The sequence below is a fragment of the Crassostrea angulata genome, chromosome 5 (assembly GCF_025612915.1).
Source record: "Crassostrea angulata isolate pt1a10 chromosome 5, ASM2561291v2, whole genome shotgun sequence".
Lineage (NCBI taxonomy): Eukaryota > Metazoa > Mollusca > Bivalvia > Ostreida > Ostreidae > Magallana > Magallana angulata.
This window is the reverse complement of record NC_069115.1, coordinates 50390764-50409249: the sequence shown is the minus strand read 5'-3', so window position 1 is coordinate 50409249 and position 18486 is coordinate 50390764. Positions and strand designations below refer to the sequence as shown.

The window sequence follows — 18486 nt, the reverse complement described above, 5'->3', positions numbered from 1 at the left end:
GAAAAATATACCCCGGACCTTTTATGTTAGGCGGACCTTTTCTTATACGGGCCGGACCCTTTTAGAGCAAAGGCGGACCCTAAATGTTAACATTAATGGTCCGCCCGGACCATTTTACGGGGCGGACCTTAAATTATACGACACCGGCACCTCTCTTATTTTGTTGTCAATGGCGCATACAAAATTAACCCAGATTTCCTCTGAAATTTCGTAGAACATCAAACAGCGACCCGATTATAGTGTATCGGACCGTCCAAACTACTCCGTAAAAATACAGCAGCTTATTCAGAAAGTTGGTTTTATCGTCGTAAACCAAAAAACCTTCTATGTAATACGAATTTTGTGTAAAATGAGTTATTTAGACGCTTGTATGGTATACAGAAATCATAAAATTATGCCGCTAAAACGGCAATATTAAAGTGAAATATGAATTTACCTATGATGCAGCACCTGCATTAGTTTCATTAGAACCAGACAATGCTAATTTAGATGAAAATGCACGCCAATTCTTTAAAATTGAATGATAAAACGGCAGTTTTTCAACCCCTCCCCCCCCCCCCCCCAAAGGCAGCGTTCCCTAAACTTGTACATGTATATATTCCCGGGTCGTCATGATATTAACAAGTTTTCACTGTCTTGTGAATAGACATGCATATTTGCATAAATTTAAACAAAACAAATCATTCAAAATTAACACGCCTTGAAATTACATACAGTTTAACTTTTAACATATTTTCATAAATCAGAGGCCACCGCGAGCACCAAGGTTTTAATAATCGCTCATAACTTTTTGATATAGCTACAGAATTCTGTAAAACTTTACACATATATTCTACAATAAATGTTTTTGTGTTTGCAGAATTTTTTTTTGCGGCTGTAAAAAAATAGATTACTTGAAGCCAAGCTACCTGCCAATAAGCTAACTGCCATTAAGGAAATTTCGTGTATTTTTATCGACTATAAATTGAAGATTTCGAGCCCGATTACATTATATAGAAATTTTAAAAAGCGCTTAGCCATAAGGTGTGACATCTATCTGAGGCCAGATCCTCGGGGTACGGGGCGATATAGGGACCGATTTCCGGCGCCAGGGCGCTGAGTAGACCCTATCAAAAAGGTTTCATTCTTAGAAAGGGCCTTTTTACAGGGTGCCTAGCGCCCAAAGTAGGAGGTGTGCCATCTACATGTATCTGAGACCAGATCGTTTCCTCTGACGGAATCTGATCTCAAAAGGGGCGATATATGCACTGATTTCTGGCGACAGGGCGCTGAGTAGACCCTATTATAAAGGTTTGAAACTTTAGGTAAGGTCTTTATTTAGGGCTCCTAGCGTCCAAACTACGAGGTGTGCCATCTAGCCGAGAATGGGCCCTCAATGATACGGGTGTCCCCTGATGGAATCCAGTCTCAAAAGGGGCGATATAGGCACCGGTTTATGGCACCAGTGCGCTGAGTAGACCCTATCAAAAAGGTTTCATACATTAGATAGGGTCTCTATACAGGGCGCCTAGAGCACAAATTAGGAAGTGTGCCATCTATCTGTATGGTGTCCGGATAGGGCCATTTGCGTTAGCGCGACATCGCGTTCAGATAAACAAGACATCGCGCTAACACACAACACGCCGTCGCGCTAACTCAACTTTGCACAACACGCCGTCGCGCTAACACAGAACACGCCATCGCGCTAACACAGAACACGCCATCGCGCTAACACACAATACACTATCGCACTAACACACAACACGCCGTCGCGCTAACACAACTTTGCATAACACGCCGTAGCGCTAACACAACTTTGCACCACACGCCGTCGCGCTAACACAACTTTGCACAACACGCCGTCGCGCCAACGCAACTTTGCAAGTTTCACAGTCTAGTGGGAAGTCGTGTCTGGAAATATTAGACTGCGCATGCTGAAATTTGTAGGCCTGCATGCAAGCATGGATGAAAAATAAATAAAATGTACTTTGAAATACATATATTATATTCAATTATTATCAATACATAAGAATAAAAATATAGTTACTAGTATGTCACTCTATAAGGATATGCTAGAGTGCATATAAATTATTAATAAATCTACCAATTGATAAATTTACCTTAAATATTTGATGTAATTAATTAATTCAGCAATGATATATTTATAACATGTACATATCACAAGTTCATATTAGATGCTCTGTATATTACCAAAGCAAAGAAATTTTAAATTGTAAAATTACAGGTATATAACATGTCACACTGGCGTCGGAAGCAAATTGAAAGTGGGGGGCTAGACTGATCCTCAGAAATATTGAGAGAAAAAAACCTAATTCCCAAAATCATGAAAATCCTAATCCGGGTGGGGGTGGGGGTGGGGGGGGGGGGCGGTATGCCTTTTACTCAAACTTCTAAATCTTTCAAACGTACATTAAGGAACAATTATGTTTCCTGTGAAAAAAAGTGGGGGCTAGGCCCCCCCCCCCCCCCTCGGTTGCGACGCATTTGTGTCATGAATATATTATTGTTGATTTAATCATTTAATATTTATTCGTTTGATGAGATATCGGCTCTTCTGATTGGTTGAAAAATTTCTTTGATACCTGCATCAATAAAAATTTTGCCGGATCTACTTTTCTCAACTGCTCTGATCTAACACTATTTATAGAACGGGAATTTCCAGGATAAACACTGTCAACAAAATGTAAAGTTGTGTCTGTTTTATTGTCAGCAAACAAAATGCAAACTTGTGAATATAAAAACTTGAAAATAATAAACAAAACACTTTGTTTGATTCACGAAATAGAAAATTAAGCGTCTTCTCACGATTTCGTCTGCTTGAGATCAATCAACATTTACAGCGAGGCTGGCTGTTCCTTTTCCAGGAATATTATAACGAATATATAGGCCTATAAACTTTCACGGTGACACTGCTGTTCAAATTTGGTAACGATAATTTTTACATTTACACACGTAGATGATCGGTCATCAAAATAAGCGTCGTAAAGAAAAGCTATGAGTGATGCATCAACTCCTTCTGTGCATTCCAAGCGGCTGATATACCATTTAAGTGCATCACTGGCTATCTAGTTACCACAAAGTTTACAAAAGTCGCTTATACATACTATTCTCTGTCGGCATATCAGCTATTTTCGTCCACGATCGCTTTTCCTTGGATGGTTATTCCAGCGATCTCACATGAAAACTAGTTTTAATACGAGTTTTTCTGCACAGTGAATGATATCACAAGCTATCGCATGTATTTTCCTTTTGTTTTCAATTCAGTTGGTTCAGATTTTAACTCACTATTTGTGTTTAATCCATTAAATTCAGCCCAGTAGCTCTGCATCAGCTGAAGGCAAATCCATTTTGAATTTTGTTGCTGTTATTGTTTTGTATTCATACGCGCCGCTTCATTTACATTATTTACATTTTTGATCAATGACACTTCACATTTTTTTATTTGAAAATGTTTTATTAAATGATAAGAAATGAAGATAATAATTTTTCTATTGATCGACGTATCAAAGAAAAAATTGACCGGAAAACTTTTTCATCAATGCGCTACGCGCATTGATGAAGTTTTCCGGTCAATTTTTTCTTTGATACGTCGATCAATAGAAAAATTATTATCTTCATTTCTTAAATGAATTTTATTAAATATTTAAGGTAAATGTATCAATTGGTAGATTTTATAATAATTCATATCCTTATACAGTGACACACTAGTAACTATATTTTTATTCATATGCATTGATGATAAATGAAAATAATATATATATTTCAAAGTACATTTTATTTATTTTTCATCCATGCTTGCGTGCATGCCTACATATTAGGCAGGGTCTCTATACAGGGCGCCTAGCGCCCAAATTAGGAGTTGAACCATCTTTCTGAGACCGGATCCTTTAGAGTACGGACGTCCCCTGATGGGAACCGGTCACTAAAGGGGGGATATAGGCACCGGTTTCTGGCGCCAGGGCGCTGAGTAGACCCTATCAAAAAGGTTTCATACTTAGATATGGTCTCTATACAGTGCGCCTAGCACCTAAACTAGGAAGTGTGCCATTTATCTGAGACCTGATCCTCGGGGGTACGGATGTTCCCTGATGGAAACCGGTCACTAAAGGGCGATATATGCACTGATTTCTGGCGCCAGGGCGCTGAGTAGACCCTATCAAAAAGGTTTCATACTTACATATGGTCTCTATACAGGGCGCCTAGCACCCAAACTAGGAAGTGTGCCATTTATCTGAGACCGCATCCTCGGGGGTACGGATGTTCCCTGACGGAATCCGGTCACTAAAGGGGCGGTATGGCTCAGCTGTAAACAAAAATGTATGTTATATGTGTCAATTGATAATTTTTGGCTACCATTTACACAGGGAAATTTTGAAGGTTAAGTTTTTATTATGAAACAAAACTTTATATAAGTAGAATTAAGATTATTACTGTTTTACAATATATCCAAATGCTTAACGAATTTTTCATAGAGCCTATAATAAGATGTAGGAAATATAAGAGTCAGGGCGTTGTAATTCACTCAGTATGAAAAACACTTGAAAAAGATTTGTGTTTTCTACTCGGACTGATTATATATATATATATATATATATATATATATATATATATATATATATATATATATATATATATATATATATATATATAACCGTTAGACACAAGCTATTGAGAAAATTTATTTTGAAATTGTAATTTCACGCTATTATACCAATGACACGTTTATATGCAATTGCGATTTGAGAATGCCAAAATAAAAAAAAATATTTTAAAAAAAAATTAAATTGCATGTTCGTCGTTTTGTGGCGTATGCAATTTTTGTTATTCGAAAAAGATGAAAAAGTACAGCCAATCAAAAATAACGTTGCAGCTAGATTTAAATTATCTTAATTTTATGAAAATATGAGTATAACCTTTAGTTTGGTTAACAGAAATTACTAAGTAGTCCAAGATAGGTGTGTTTCAGTATATCAAACTGCTGTTCTTTTAGCAGGAAATCAGTCTGTTTTGCAGGAAATCAGTCTTTTTACGGCGGTTAACAGAGATTCAGCGAAATATGTAGAATTAACTGCTTTGCACTTTATAAAACGTAAACAGCCCCGTTATGTTATATATGTTACACTTATACATGCATACTTAGTAAAAAAAAATATTATATAAACTGGGAGTTAAAGCACTTCAACTTATTTGTAACATGCTTGAAAAACTTTGAATCATATTTTAATAGTAATGAATCAATTAATGAGGACACTGTATATCCTGAATAATTTTCTTACATGTGTAGCAAAGTTCCTTGATCATTTCTAGCATTGTTTAGTATTTGTTTTTGGGGTTACCTAATACAATATAGTGTCACCTCGATCAAGTGGTAATATATTGTGAATGCTTGTGTTTAATATTTTGGATATTCTAACACAGTCAAAATTCAAATGTGTGTTTTCATTTTTAAAATGGTTAGTAAGCAATGAAAGCAGTCCAAGAACAATTAAGATATAATGATAGGTTTATATTAAAATCAATTTCTTTGATAAATTGTTATCTTCCATTGAAGAGCACAGTAGGCTGTCCACCACCAATAAATTATACTGTCCCCGACATTACCAACAATAATGTGTCATACACAGCAAGTCGTCTGGATCCATACTCACATTATGTGGTGAAGGTGGTGGCTATTAATGGAGAGGGGGAAGGACATCCTGTGAACGAAACAGTCAGGACTGATGAAGAAGGTACAAAATTACAATTTTTATCTTGAAATTGTGAAATACATTCAGTTTAAATTCATGCAATAATCTTATAGCATGTGCCCAAAACTAGTTGTTTTTTTTTTTTTAATTTTTTCACGTATTTCTTATATTATTCTGATAAATTATCTGACATGTTATTCCTTATATGTCACAAACAATTGGATATCTGAAATATATTTTCTCTTACAATGGCTTAGTTTCCCTTCTGATTCCAGTGTAATTGTGAAAAATAGATTTTTTCAGTTTCATTTCTATTTAGTTCCACTGCAGCCTGAACAGATAACTGCAAGCAATGCTCAATCTTCATCGTTAACACTGGCTTGGACTTTACCGGACCCATCACCTGGAAATACAACATACACTATTTACATATATGAAGGGATCGATGATAATGGAACAAGTTTTTTAATGAAGGAATCCATAAAAGTGTATGGTGTGTACCAATGTTTAGTTTTTCATTTTATTATTTGTTTCAAAAAGATTTTTGTGGGTAATTGAATTCGTTTGCACAAAATAATAATATAAAATTCAATGCAGTATACTTAAAGACAACAAATATAAGCACTACCTACAAATTACATGACATTGTACCTGGTTTGTGTCCTTTTGTCAATTAAAATTAAATTTCATGACACCTTAAACGGGGTTCTGGTTGGGGTGTTTTTACTTCTTATCATTTGATTTTGATCTTAAATTTCAAAAACGAAATTATTTTGAAAAAAAAAAGAATGAAGCTGTCTATGAAAGTTATGATATTTCGAAACTTTGGGCAAGATTTCTTTTAGGAAGGGGTAGGGGGAAGTAAATGTAGTTATCTTCCCGTGTTTGTTCACACACACGGCGGGTGTGACCGGTCAGCGGGGGATGCTTACAACTCCATGGCACCCGACCTTAACTCTTATTTTTGTAGACGTTCGTGTTTGCTTTGCCCCTGTTTTGTATGTTTCCTTTGGACTTTTGATTTAGAACATTGTTCGTTATCGGCATCTTTCATATTGAATAATCGACCTTTGTACAGTAATTAATGTAAATAAGATTTTAATTTTTTTAAAAGATATTCAAGTATTTTTATTAAATTAAACAAAACAATCAATTAGTGTTTGAAGTTTTTAAATAGAGAACAAGACTTGTTAGGTGAAAAATAACAATTAGCTAGCCAATACAACTTATGTGCGGTACATACACAATAATATTTGGAAAAAGCCAGACAGTGTCATCATTACAAAGGTTAAATACTAAAAAAGTGAAACATGAAGATTGAGATAAGAAGGTAAATTACCATATTTTGTATAAATCATCAAGAGGAATTTTTTTTTGTCACTGGGGATGGGTGGGGGGTTGTTTCAAATATATTTCATACTTTCTCTCAGGTTTCTGTTTTCACTACTTTTAGTCCATTAATTCGATAATCATAGATACTTTTGCGCCAAAGCTACGTGTACATTAAAGTCAAGATTATCTGTTTTGAACCCCCCACACACACCCCAATGGTTCAGGTTTCAATACACAACCAAAAATAGAAAGTATAGGGGGATTTTGCATTACAAAAGATTTATAAGTACCCTCGATATTAAGGTTAAAACAATTTGCAGGGTGTCCCGAGTACTTCTGAAGAGAAAAAAGAAAAAACATTTACTATTTTGAATCTCCATACGATTTTTTTTTCGTTCCTGTGAAATTCACCGGGTATAACATGATGTATCGATGAAGAAATCTTGGATTTTTCCCTTTAATTGATCTGAATTGTACTGCATTGACAGTTATGCTTATATTTAATTGAAGATCATCGAAAAGCTATGGAAGCAATATCTTGGGACAGTCTACATCCATCTGTAGTTTGTCTTTGGAAACATACATGCACTTAAAAGCTATCTTGAAAGTTAACAAATACAAACAAATTATTTCCTAATTGAGTCTTGCACCTTTTCAATATTAGGTCATGCATTCTATTTTGATTTTAATTTTTTTCACTAAAATTATATCTTTCATAGACCTTTTTACATGATATCAGGTACGGAAGGGTGGTTAATACTTTATCTAATTTTTGTTTACTCCAGAATGAATTTTTATTAAATGTATTTATGAGATTCCTCGACAAGGCTGTGTACGAGCTATGGTAATCAGGTGACCGTTAAGGACTTTGAAGTCCTTATCAATCAATCTTAAATTCTTTTTAAGTTTTATTTAAAAATATAATTCTAAATGTATTACTCTAAACCAATTTTTATATGGATGAGAAATTTTCGCAAGGTTAGCGAGAGCCTTGTCGTCGCGAATATTTCTCGCCGCGAACCAATCCTTTGTCTATTGTTTTTATAAAAATACAGGCCTGAATAAGGCTTGGCCGTGAACATTAGTTGTCGCGAACTAGTTGATTGGGAGTTAATCGCGAAATAAAGTTGCCGCGAATAAAAATTGTTTTACAGTATTTAAGGAATATCGGTGTAATGATAAGAGATTACATGATCTGTTCAGCGCAAACAATTTCTTAACAATTTTATAATTTTAATAATCTTACACTACAAGACCTTTCACACAAAATATATATACTTTTTAATTTAGGTGGAAGTTCTTAATGAACATTGTGTAATAATGAAATGATTTTTTTCTGTGGTAATTAAATGATGAATTAAAACTGATAATAATGATCATGTGAGCAGTGAACTTTTTAAAAAGATATTATGTAATATTAAAGTTGAAGTCAATATATTTATATAATTCAGGGTTTGAGACAAAGATGCTATCAGTGACAGGTTTAGAGGAGTATTGGCCGTATAAATTCCAAGTTAACGCTGCTACAGTGAAAGGAAATACAACATCAGACTTTTCAAGTGTTTTTCAAACGAAAGAAGCAGGTAGGTTAATCTCGGTCTTTTTTAAACCCAAACTGTATGTATTTCTTAACCTTGAGCAACTTTCGATATAGCCATTGTACGGTAGGTACATGTACCTTACTTTCGACAAGCATGGTTTAGAATTACCAATGTAGTTTGCTTCGTTAACATTATTCATGTGAGGACATGAAATATCGTGCACTCTCACAAGGCAAGCTAACAATAATAAAACCATAAATAAAGAATTTTTTTAACATAATATCAGTTGGTTTTTTTTGTCGAAATATTTCAGAAAATATGGTAGGTGCGCTGGTTTGTTAGATATTTATTGCTTCCAATTTAATTTATTTTTTTCAGTTTTACAATTAATTTGTTAATTTGTTAAAAGAAAGGTGAAAATATGAACAATTTTTAGCGTCTTTCCTCAAAATATAACTGAGTCTTGCCCCAATGGTAAGGTTTCTTGTGTTTGGGCACTCTAGTTAGTTTTTTTTAGTTTTTAGGTGTTTTAGTGTTAGGACAAAGGAGTTTTGGTTTATAATGTACATGAATAAACTTAAAAGAACAAGCTCACTGTTTCCGTTTGTTAAATGAAAATATTTTGAACGTTTAAATCACAATATTTCGAGTTTGGTATTACTTTGTGCAATTAGTTAGAAAGTAATACTAGTGGGCATGTGGATGCCCAATATTAGCACTAGATTATTTGATTATTTTGAGTGTACAATTTCAAATATATTTTATTATAGTGGTAAAAGATGACGAAACAACCAGTACATCATCTATCATTGGAAGTGTTGTTGCTGTTATCTTAGTTGTAGCTGGGGTTGTGATCGGCATTTTTATATGGAAACGAAATCGAAGGTATTTTCATTAATTTGATTTAGTAATTAAGTAACTTTGTTTACTACAATACTGGTATTTGCTGACCTGTTTAAATTATAAGGAGGTCTCTTACTTAGGATTTTATTTTTGTTTAGAAGTCAATGTGAGAAGAAAGCAAGTATTTTGATTCTTTTTCTGCTCTTTTAAATATAAATTAGGACCTATATGCTGAGTTTTCAATTTTAGATTAGCAGTAGATACATGTCTAGTTACATGTAGCAGATTGATTGTTCAGAAAACTAAACTCCGCCTCGGGTACAAAGTCTATAATTCAATTATACTGTAGAAAAAGTTATGAAGCTACAACCGTAGCATATTTTGTTTATGTTTTGTACAGTTATAACCCTACCTGTTTTATTACGATCAGATGATCAGTTAGCTCTTCAATATTTGTTTACTATTTTTTAATTTGATGTTAAGTAGATATGACAAAAAATATAATTTACTTATTAGATATTATCACGTACTATATTCGCTTTATGTCCATATCAATTTTATTATTTTTTTTGTTACATTTAGGGAATTTATTATTTGTATGATCAAGCGATAAATAGCGGCGCCACTGGACAAAAGGACATTCTTAGATATTAATGGAATGCATTTCATATTTTGCCTTTAAATATACTGTTGGATTTGCACTGAAATATCATTTTTATATTTCTATTTTAGGCAAAAAGAATATAAAGAACGGGCTAATACCTACGCAGATCTGAAACTTGATGAACGTACAAAAGTGTGAGTAATCTGTGAATGCAATTTATCAATTGCTGAGTTATTTTAATGCTGTTAATTGTATCATTATTTATTATCGCTAAGAAATAATAAATATAAATAATTAAATATACATGTTTAAGCAAAAATTTTCCTTTTAGCTTTTCTGAAACAAAGGTTCAAGTAAGCTATACAGAACACATTGCATTAAATTACTTTTTATTGTATACTGAGTTACACCTTTGACAATTTGGTCATTTTAATTTCTTATTTAAGACTTTAGTATTTGTTTATTTATTCTAAAGAGATCAACCCTATTCATTATTGGAATTCGGAAGTCGAACTGTAAACAGCAAGTGGGTATTTCAAATGTATACAAATTTAAAACACATGTGTCGTTTACAAATGAATAAATTAAATAATCAGTATAAAAACAGAAAAACCAAGCTTATTCTCGATTTCAAAAACTCATGAACTCTAAGACTAGAGGATGTTAATTAGTTTTCATCATGTGTAGGTCAGTTCCATTGAATTCTTTCTATGATTATGTGGTGGATCTTTTGAACAACAGTCGACAAAAACTGACGAAAGAATATCATGTAACTCTCTCTCTCTCTCTCTCTCTCTCTCTCTCTCTCTAATCTTAAAATAGAATGTTATTCATATCTTATTTGTAACATCATAGGCAAAATGACCGCTTATATTTCTAATCAAATGTAGAATAAATTATTTTGAAATCTCAGAAAATATTTTAAGGCAGAAAGGACAGAATTTTTAGTAAATTGGGAAGTATATTGAGAAATGCAAAATAATGTAATACTATAGATATGATTAATTAATTAAAAAAATATTCAACAGTTACGAAGAATAAGTATAGTGAATATTATATATTTGCATAAAACATATATTCAAACGTAGAGGAATTGGAAAAAAACAAATATTGCGTTAAAGTTGTTATTAACAGTTATTTCCTTAATCCAAAGTCTTACAATTAATTTTTAGGATTTATTACACGCTACTGAAAGATCCGCCTTGACTGTTGCTTCTTCCAAAGATAACGTCTCAAAAAATAGAGGCAATATCATTCCATGTGAGTTATTGATAAACTAAAATATATTCACCTATTTACCTTTCATTTCATTTTTGGGAGTTGATTTTAATCAACTCTCCTATGCAGTTACTCTGGCAAACCGAAAGTGAAACAGTGTTTGGACCTAAGCACAGATCATCAACGCTGACAAGATTTAGTTCTTGAAAATAATCGATAAATTCGATGTAATGTATCTTGAAGCATTGGTTTTTAAGAAACTTATTTATAAATACCGTGAAAATAGTCAGATGTTAAATAGTACGAACAATTTATATATTTTTTGCAGTCGTATATATTCATACGCCAGAGTTCAATAAAGTCTTGTTCAACCATCGGCTGTCTCCGTAAATCTCCGACAAGCAAAGAGTCATTCTATTAGAGGTCGCGTCATCAAGCTGTCACGTGACCTGGTGTACTCTTGCTTGTTGGAGATTAACGGAGACAGCCGACCATCTTTTTGAACAAGACTAGAGTTTATTATTGCTTGAATATTTCGATTACTTATACATAGTTTGATGGAATCAATTCTATCTTTAATCATTACACAACACGATTCATACGGGGTGTTTCTCAAAATTCTTGTCGGAAATGTCCGAGAATTCATATTATAAAAATGTGCGTAATTCAAAGACAGATTATAAACTCCTTGCCAAGCAAAATAACATATCGTTGATTTAAAAATGAACAAAACTCCCGTCAGTACTTCAGTACTTTGATTGAAACTAACGTCAAATCGTTCAATTGTGAGAGGTTATCTTCTTTTTTTTTTAGATGACTTTAATCGTGTTAGACTATGTTCACCTGGAGCAAGTGACTACATCGATGCTAGTGTTCTGTTGGTAATATTAAAAATCATGACATAATATGTTTGTTTATCCGATCATATTCAATATTATTAAAAAAAATTAACCTTTGTATTGCTAGGACAAATGCTATATTTTGACGAGCTATCCTATCACAAAAACATTTGGGAACTTCTGGCAAATGGTATGGGAACAAAATGTCTCAACAATAGTTGTGATGACAGGACATAGCGATGACAGAGAGGTATATAAAACATTATAATTACCTGTTAGTGTCATTTAAGAAAGTTAGGTACTTAACAGGTTAGCTGGCTGATCTACTATAAAATTAGAATATGTATGTTTTTTAAGCTTTAAACTTCTCAGTATTATTTGGTAAAACAAAACAATATATTTAAATTTTTAAAAATGTATTGTTTTCCGATATCTTTATACAGATATAACTCCTCTTTTGAATGAGATCACTATGGTCTAAAATGGTCACGACCATCCAGCTCTCTTAAACATACTATCATATATATAATCATCAAGAAATAATTTTAATCCTAAGATGTAAGATATAGTACAGTCTTAGATTTTGTGTGCATCACAACAATTCAGACAATTATCAAGCGTGCCTCTTTATGTGCATGGCTTCTTATACTGGAAAAAGAGGCTTGCATAATGTGCTTTGCTTGTTATTCTCGTCTCTTTCTCATGCAAAATAAACACATAAATTTTATGCCAATTTCGTACGGAATGTATAAGTGCCCCTTTTGTCTGTGTACATAACGACGGGAATCATGAACATTTATCTCATATCGAATGAGACATTCATGTACATTTATCTCATTTCGAATGAGACATACATGTACATTTATCTCATATCGAATGAGACATACATGCGCATTTACATGTATGTTTGCAGTGTCGATCTTGCATATTGACACACATATTAATATTACACTTGAAAGTACTAATTCAAACAATAAATTGCTTTCAATTTTACAATCAATTTATTAATTTGTTAAAAGTAAGATGTAGATATAAACAGCTTTAAGCGTTTGTGGGTTTAGTTCATTTTTTTCTGCAATGATCGCTACCTTCATAACCCGCATGAATCATCAAAGAATTTTAATTGATTATATTTATATCTTTCTTTTAACAAATTAATTGATTATAAAAACTAGGTAAAATTCACTAAATTACTCTTATTGTACAACAGTACGTTAGCTAAAAGAAACAGAAAAATCCTCTCCTATGGGAATTTGAGTATGACATCATTATGATTATTTCGTGCAGTTCAGTATTATTCTCAAGTCGCTGTAGGTTTCAACCAATCGATCAACGAGCTGTATATATTTCAATCCTGTCAATTTCAGTCGCTGTAGGTTTCGACCAATTAACAATAAACAGGGCGTGTAGATTTCAGTGTGGCCGTTTCCATAGAGCTATGAATTAACTATACGTTTCTTTGGGAAATAGAAGGAATCATGCTCGGTAGATGTAAATATAAAGAAATATATTGATTAATTTCATATTTTGGCGTTATATGGTTAATAAAAAGAAAAATATGCTGCTTGACATGGTCACTATCTCCTTATAGCCATGGTACTTTTCGGATATTGAGGGAACTGTCCGTACCATGGAAAGAATTGATGTCGAGTTGCATGCCAAATTCAAATCATCTGAGAGTGTCACTATGAGGAAAATAAAACTGTCCAGGGTAGGTTATATTTATATTATATTTATATTACTCGACAAACAAACTATAATTTTGTTTAAGATAACTTCAGTGTTTTAAAATTATATTAAACCATACAAGAGTTAAAACAACTTATAAACTTACTATAGAGGCCAAATTATTTCTACCTTTGCATGTTAATGTTCCTAAAGTGAGCTTTAGCTCACAAGGTCCAAATGTATAACAGCCAAAATTTAACACCATGAAGCATGATCTCATTACATTTTTCTTGCCACGACCTTCCAAAAAAATCGTAAAATTACATATATTGGGAAAATCATAAAAAATTATTCAGTTTACATGCATTTTTAAAAAAAAAATTATTAAGAGTTACATATTGTATTTACAAAAAACATATCAATATTGACCATCTAGTTGTGGCTTGATAGTCTCTTGAACACGTGTACCACCATATTGAAAATGTAAATTTTACAAGTTGTTTTTTGCAAAGAAAAATTGAAATGAACTAAAAAGACACAATATAACAGTCACTAAAATTGATATACCCAATGACAATGTACATGTATTATACATGTAAATATAAAATTAAGGTTGAGACTGTCAAAATAAACATATAATTGAGTGCAGTATTACCCCCCACCCCTTTCTGTCTAATACATGTTTTAAACAGATTTATCTGTAGATTAAACACCATTCAGTGTTATATAGTTTTGATTAATGTTCAAGCTACACAAGTACTCTCTTATCCTCTCCTTGTCCCGGAGGACACATGAGGTCGTCAAGCAGCATAAACGCAGTGTTACTTTTTGGGAGAGAATGCATACAATAAGTACAATTATATTACACACTCATTTGCCATGTTTACATTTCGCTGCTTTCGTTGCTTTCTCCAATCCCTCAAAACGACGGAAATGCGATATTTTAACCCCACTTTTTTTTTACCAAACCATTACTATTTCAAAACACTTAATGCCAAAATTATAACCGGAATTTGGCGAATAACAAGTGTTTTAAAATAGTATTACTTACATATTTCATGTGACAACCTACATGTATGATTAATAATTCTTTGGTGAGTAATTGTAACTTTGAGTAAGGTAATACCGGTACATGATTCTGGAGCCAGACCTTTCAGTTAACATTAACTTTACTGAATGACAGAGCTGTACCATGTCTATGTTTTCCACCTCTAGGGGAAGCATTCAAAGGTTGTCAACCACTTCCATGTGATAAGCCTGGAAATGACTGACCTTCCAGATCAGATTCTTGCTCTGATCAATACTATAACACAGAATAATGTAAAGAACACGGGACCTCAGGTTGTACACGGTGGATGGTACGTATCCTCTATACACACCACGATCCTGTCATTGCTGTCATATGTGTTTTTACATTATGGATACTATATATAAAGTAACGAGTTAATTACGTGTTAAATGTTTCTAGAACATTTTAATTGTGTTCATTCCCTGCCAGCATTCTGAAGTCATGAATTAAAGTTATTTGATTTTAGTCAATATTCTGCATTCTTGTCTTATTTAATTTCAAATTTAACAATACGCCTACCTCAATTGATCAAGCTTGAAGAAAACCGTCAAACAGTGACCCATTATTTTTTATGACCATGATCCTTTTTCTTGTTTTAATTGTCAGGTACCAATTATGTAAATGCTTCACCCAATCTTCTCTAAAAAAGCGAAGTCAGTATTAAATAAATTGATGCAATTTAACAAACCCAATCAATCGCTTTGTCCAACCAATTTCTTTTTATCTTATTAATATACATCTCAACATCCATTAATTTACTTTGCTACCAAGCTCACTAGCTACAATCTATTTTAAGTGAAGCATATGAAGGCCATAATTGTAAAAATAAAATAGAATGGATCAGGGAATAATTCACAAACAATTGTTCCTATAATAAACGTCCACGCCCATGTTAGTAAATACACATGTATATAGGGTTTGATGAACGCTTATGTTAGTGGAACAGGGTGTCCATCTTTTAACAATTGGATAAAATTGTACCATAAATTATTTTGTAAATATTTTCAATGAAGCACCATCTAATGTTGAAATGTTAATAGAAATGTCAAGGTTTACTTTTGAGTAAAATTATGATAATGATAACGATGTGCACAGATCATTCACCTTAATGATTTTAAAACAAATAACAATGTAACTTTTTTGTTACCTATTTTAGCACTGGGATCGATAATAGTGGTGTTTATATTGCGGTTGATCATGCAGTGAAATCTGTAGGTTCCGGTGGTAATGAAATTGATGTGTATGGAACTGCACGGACAGTGATGAAAGAAAGAATGTTTTCTGTTTCCTCGTTGGTAAATATAAATCAATGCAGTATGTTTTTAATATGTGTATTTTTATTTAATTATTTGCATTTACTTTTTTTATTTGAATATTTTGTATCATTTTAGATATGTCAATCGAAATGTAATCATAACGATATTAGAAGCGTTATGTTATATAATTATGAAATGACTTTCACAACTTATTACAAATGGTAGCTTCGTGTAATTGTGATAAGACAAAAATAATGTTTAAATTCTTTTTTGGTCTCATTTATAAAAGGTCTCAAATACTAAAGTTCTAATTTATGAAAGTCAATTTGAGTTAAATTCAGTTAAGTTATTTACTTTTACACAATTTACTTTTAGGAACAATATTCAGCCATATACACTTGTCTTCAGAAATATGTACAAAACTCGCCTGCCTGTAAAAACGGTAATGCTATTAATATATTATTTTCGGTATGCATGATTCTATATCCATATTTTTTCTTTGAAATAAGTAAAAAATGTTAATAAACTTTCTTTGATAGTTATCTTCTGATGGTACATGTATCCGATTTTTATTGCATTTATATCATTACAGATGCTACAGGTGCTTACGAATATTTACCCTGAATTAAAACGCCAACCTGAAAAAGAACTTGCAACACATTGCAACAAATATTTGATGAATAATGAAGGATACCTTAATGTAAATGCCAGAACATTGTATTTTATCTTAAAGTACCATTTTTATCCAAGACTGTGTGTAAATCAAAGTTTTCACGTAGCCAAATACATAAACTAATATATGTTATAATATTACCTCTTAGTCACTTGTCCACGTATACTATTGCAATTTAGAAAACGTGTAGCTTAGATTTTCAAACTATTTAGTTACAGAATAATTTTCCATTTTTTCTGAGAATATATGTGCATTCTGACCTATGAGTCTGGATATTGTTAATTATCAAGCTGTAGAAAATGTACATGTAAAGTTGGACAATTGAGCCTAGATGTGCGTATTTATTGTAGATAATTTTTGTTTTTCATAATAATTCAGTGATGCAGTTGATTCCGAACAATTAAAAGGATTTCATAAACTCTTGAGTTATTTCCATACCTACATATACGTGTACGTATTTCCAATATGCGGGTCAGTTGTGGCGCACTTCGTTTATTGTCCGTCTTAGGTCCTCATTTCTATCCATTTCTGTTGTTTCATTAGTAAAGCATGCCAATCAGTAAAGAAAAAGGTGAAACCGATCTGAGGCAAAAGTTCCAAGAATTCTTGTTTTTTTTTCATATGTTCCCTATGTTTTACTCTAAAAATAAAGAAAATATCTCTTATTTGGATTTATTATCATGGGGAAATATGATATGGTTTAATTCATCGGCAGGAAGTTTACATGTAATACTTATCACAATTTTTCAAGTTGTCATCCTTGACTTGCTTGACTTATTCCTGTTCGCTCCTATAGGACCTAGCATAGGGCCGTCATCCGTTGTCATCCGGGTACTTTCAAATCGTTGCGTTTTGCAGTGCGAAATTCTAGATGACATTTTAAAATATTTTTCACAGGGACTTTAATTCTCCTAAAGTGATGGAGAGGGTGTTTCAAAACTGATTTCAAGGACTCTTTTATTTATTCTGTGAATGTGTGTATTTTAGACCTAAAATGTGTATTCATGAATATCGAAAAACAGATTATTAAGCGAAAATTAATGGACACAAAAACCTTACACAGACAATAGTCTAATTTTCTTCGAGGACTTATTGATGTTTATGAAAAGGCGTATGCAATTAGACTTGTTACATGCAATATATACATAGAGTACGTTATATACTAGTATCTTATTATATAGAGTACGTTGTATATCAGTATCTTATTAGAAAACAACTAAAACAGTTGTGTAAACTGTAGAGAGCTGTATAGCTCACAATTCAGAACTGACATGAAATCATATCTATACATATGTAAGTGATTTGTAAATAACTGCCTGAAGAATCAGGAATGACGAAACGTTTGCAGTCTGATCGAATTGTAATTTTTTTCTGGTTATTTGCTAGATAGATAGATAGATAGATAGATACACACGCACTGTTCCTCTTTTACCTACCGCAACCGCCATCATTGTTTAATTAATAGCTGAAATTTTACATTTCTATTTAAACGGTCCGGGACATGAAAAGTAAGTTCAGCAAAGAAATCGCAAATGTTGAGACTAACTATAACGAGATTTTTCAGAACAATGAATTCTAAGGAGATAAATAGCCTGAGCTCAGTATGGTGTTGGAAAAAATGTACCGGATACTGTACGGGTAAACTATCCAAAATATTCAATATAATGTAAACTGAACCTTCCATTGGCAACTTAAAACTTTTTTGGAAAACTGTCCTACTGGATTCGCCCACCATTTGGATGAAGTGGTGTGGAGA

General features: G+C 32.7%; 1 protein-coding gene across 1 annotated transcript in view; it reads left to right on the top strand.

Annotated features, from left to right (window-relative positions):
• LOC128186321 (phosphatidylinositol phosphatase PTPRQ-like) overlaps positions 1 to 17149 on the top strand; it is a 101468-nt gene extending 84319 nt beyond the window's left edge. The window contains exons 17-31 of the mRNA XM_052856120.1: positions 5552 to 5729; positions 6007 to 6180; positions 8471 to 8602; positions 9331 to 9445; positions 10136 to 10201; positions 10483 to 10533; positions 10695 to 10776; positions 11180 to 11267; positions 12039 to 12106; positions 12192 to 12314; positions 13656 to 13775; positions 14948 to 15090; positions 15958 to 16096; positions 16433 to 16499; positions 16650 to 17149. Coding sequence (XP_052712080.1) covers positions 5552 to 5729; positions 6007 to 6180; positions 8471 to 8602; positions 9331 to 9445; positions 10136 to 10201; positions 10483 to 10533; positions 10695 to 10776; positions 11180 to 11267; positions 12039 to 12106; positions 12192 to 12314; positions 13656 to 13775; positions 14948 to 15090; positions 15958 to 16096; positions 16433 to 16499; positions 16650 to 16681 — 1578 coding nt within the window. The 3' untranslated portion in view covers positions 16682 to 17149. The remainder of the gene's footprint in view (positions 1 to 5551; positions 5730 to 6006; positions 6181 to 8470; positions 8603 to 9330; positions 9446 to 10135; positions 10202 to 10482; positions 10534 to 10694; positions 10777 to 11179; positions 11268 to 12038; positions 12107 to 12191; positions 12315 to 13655; positions 13776 to 14947; positions 15091 to 15957; positions 16097 to 16432; positions 16500 to 16649) is intronic.
• Positions 17150 to 18486: the final 1337 nt, after the last annotated feature.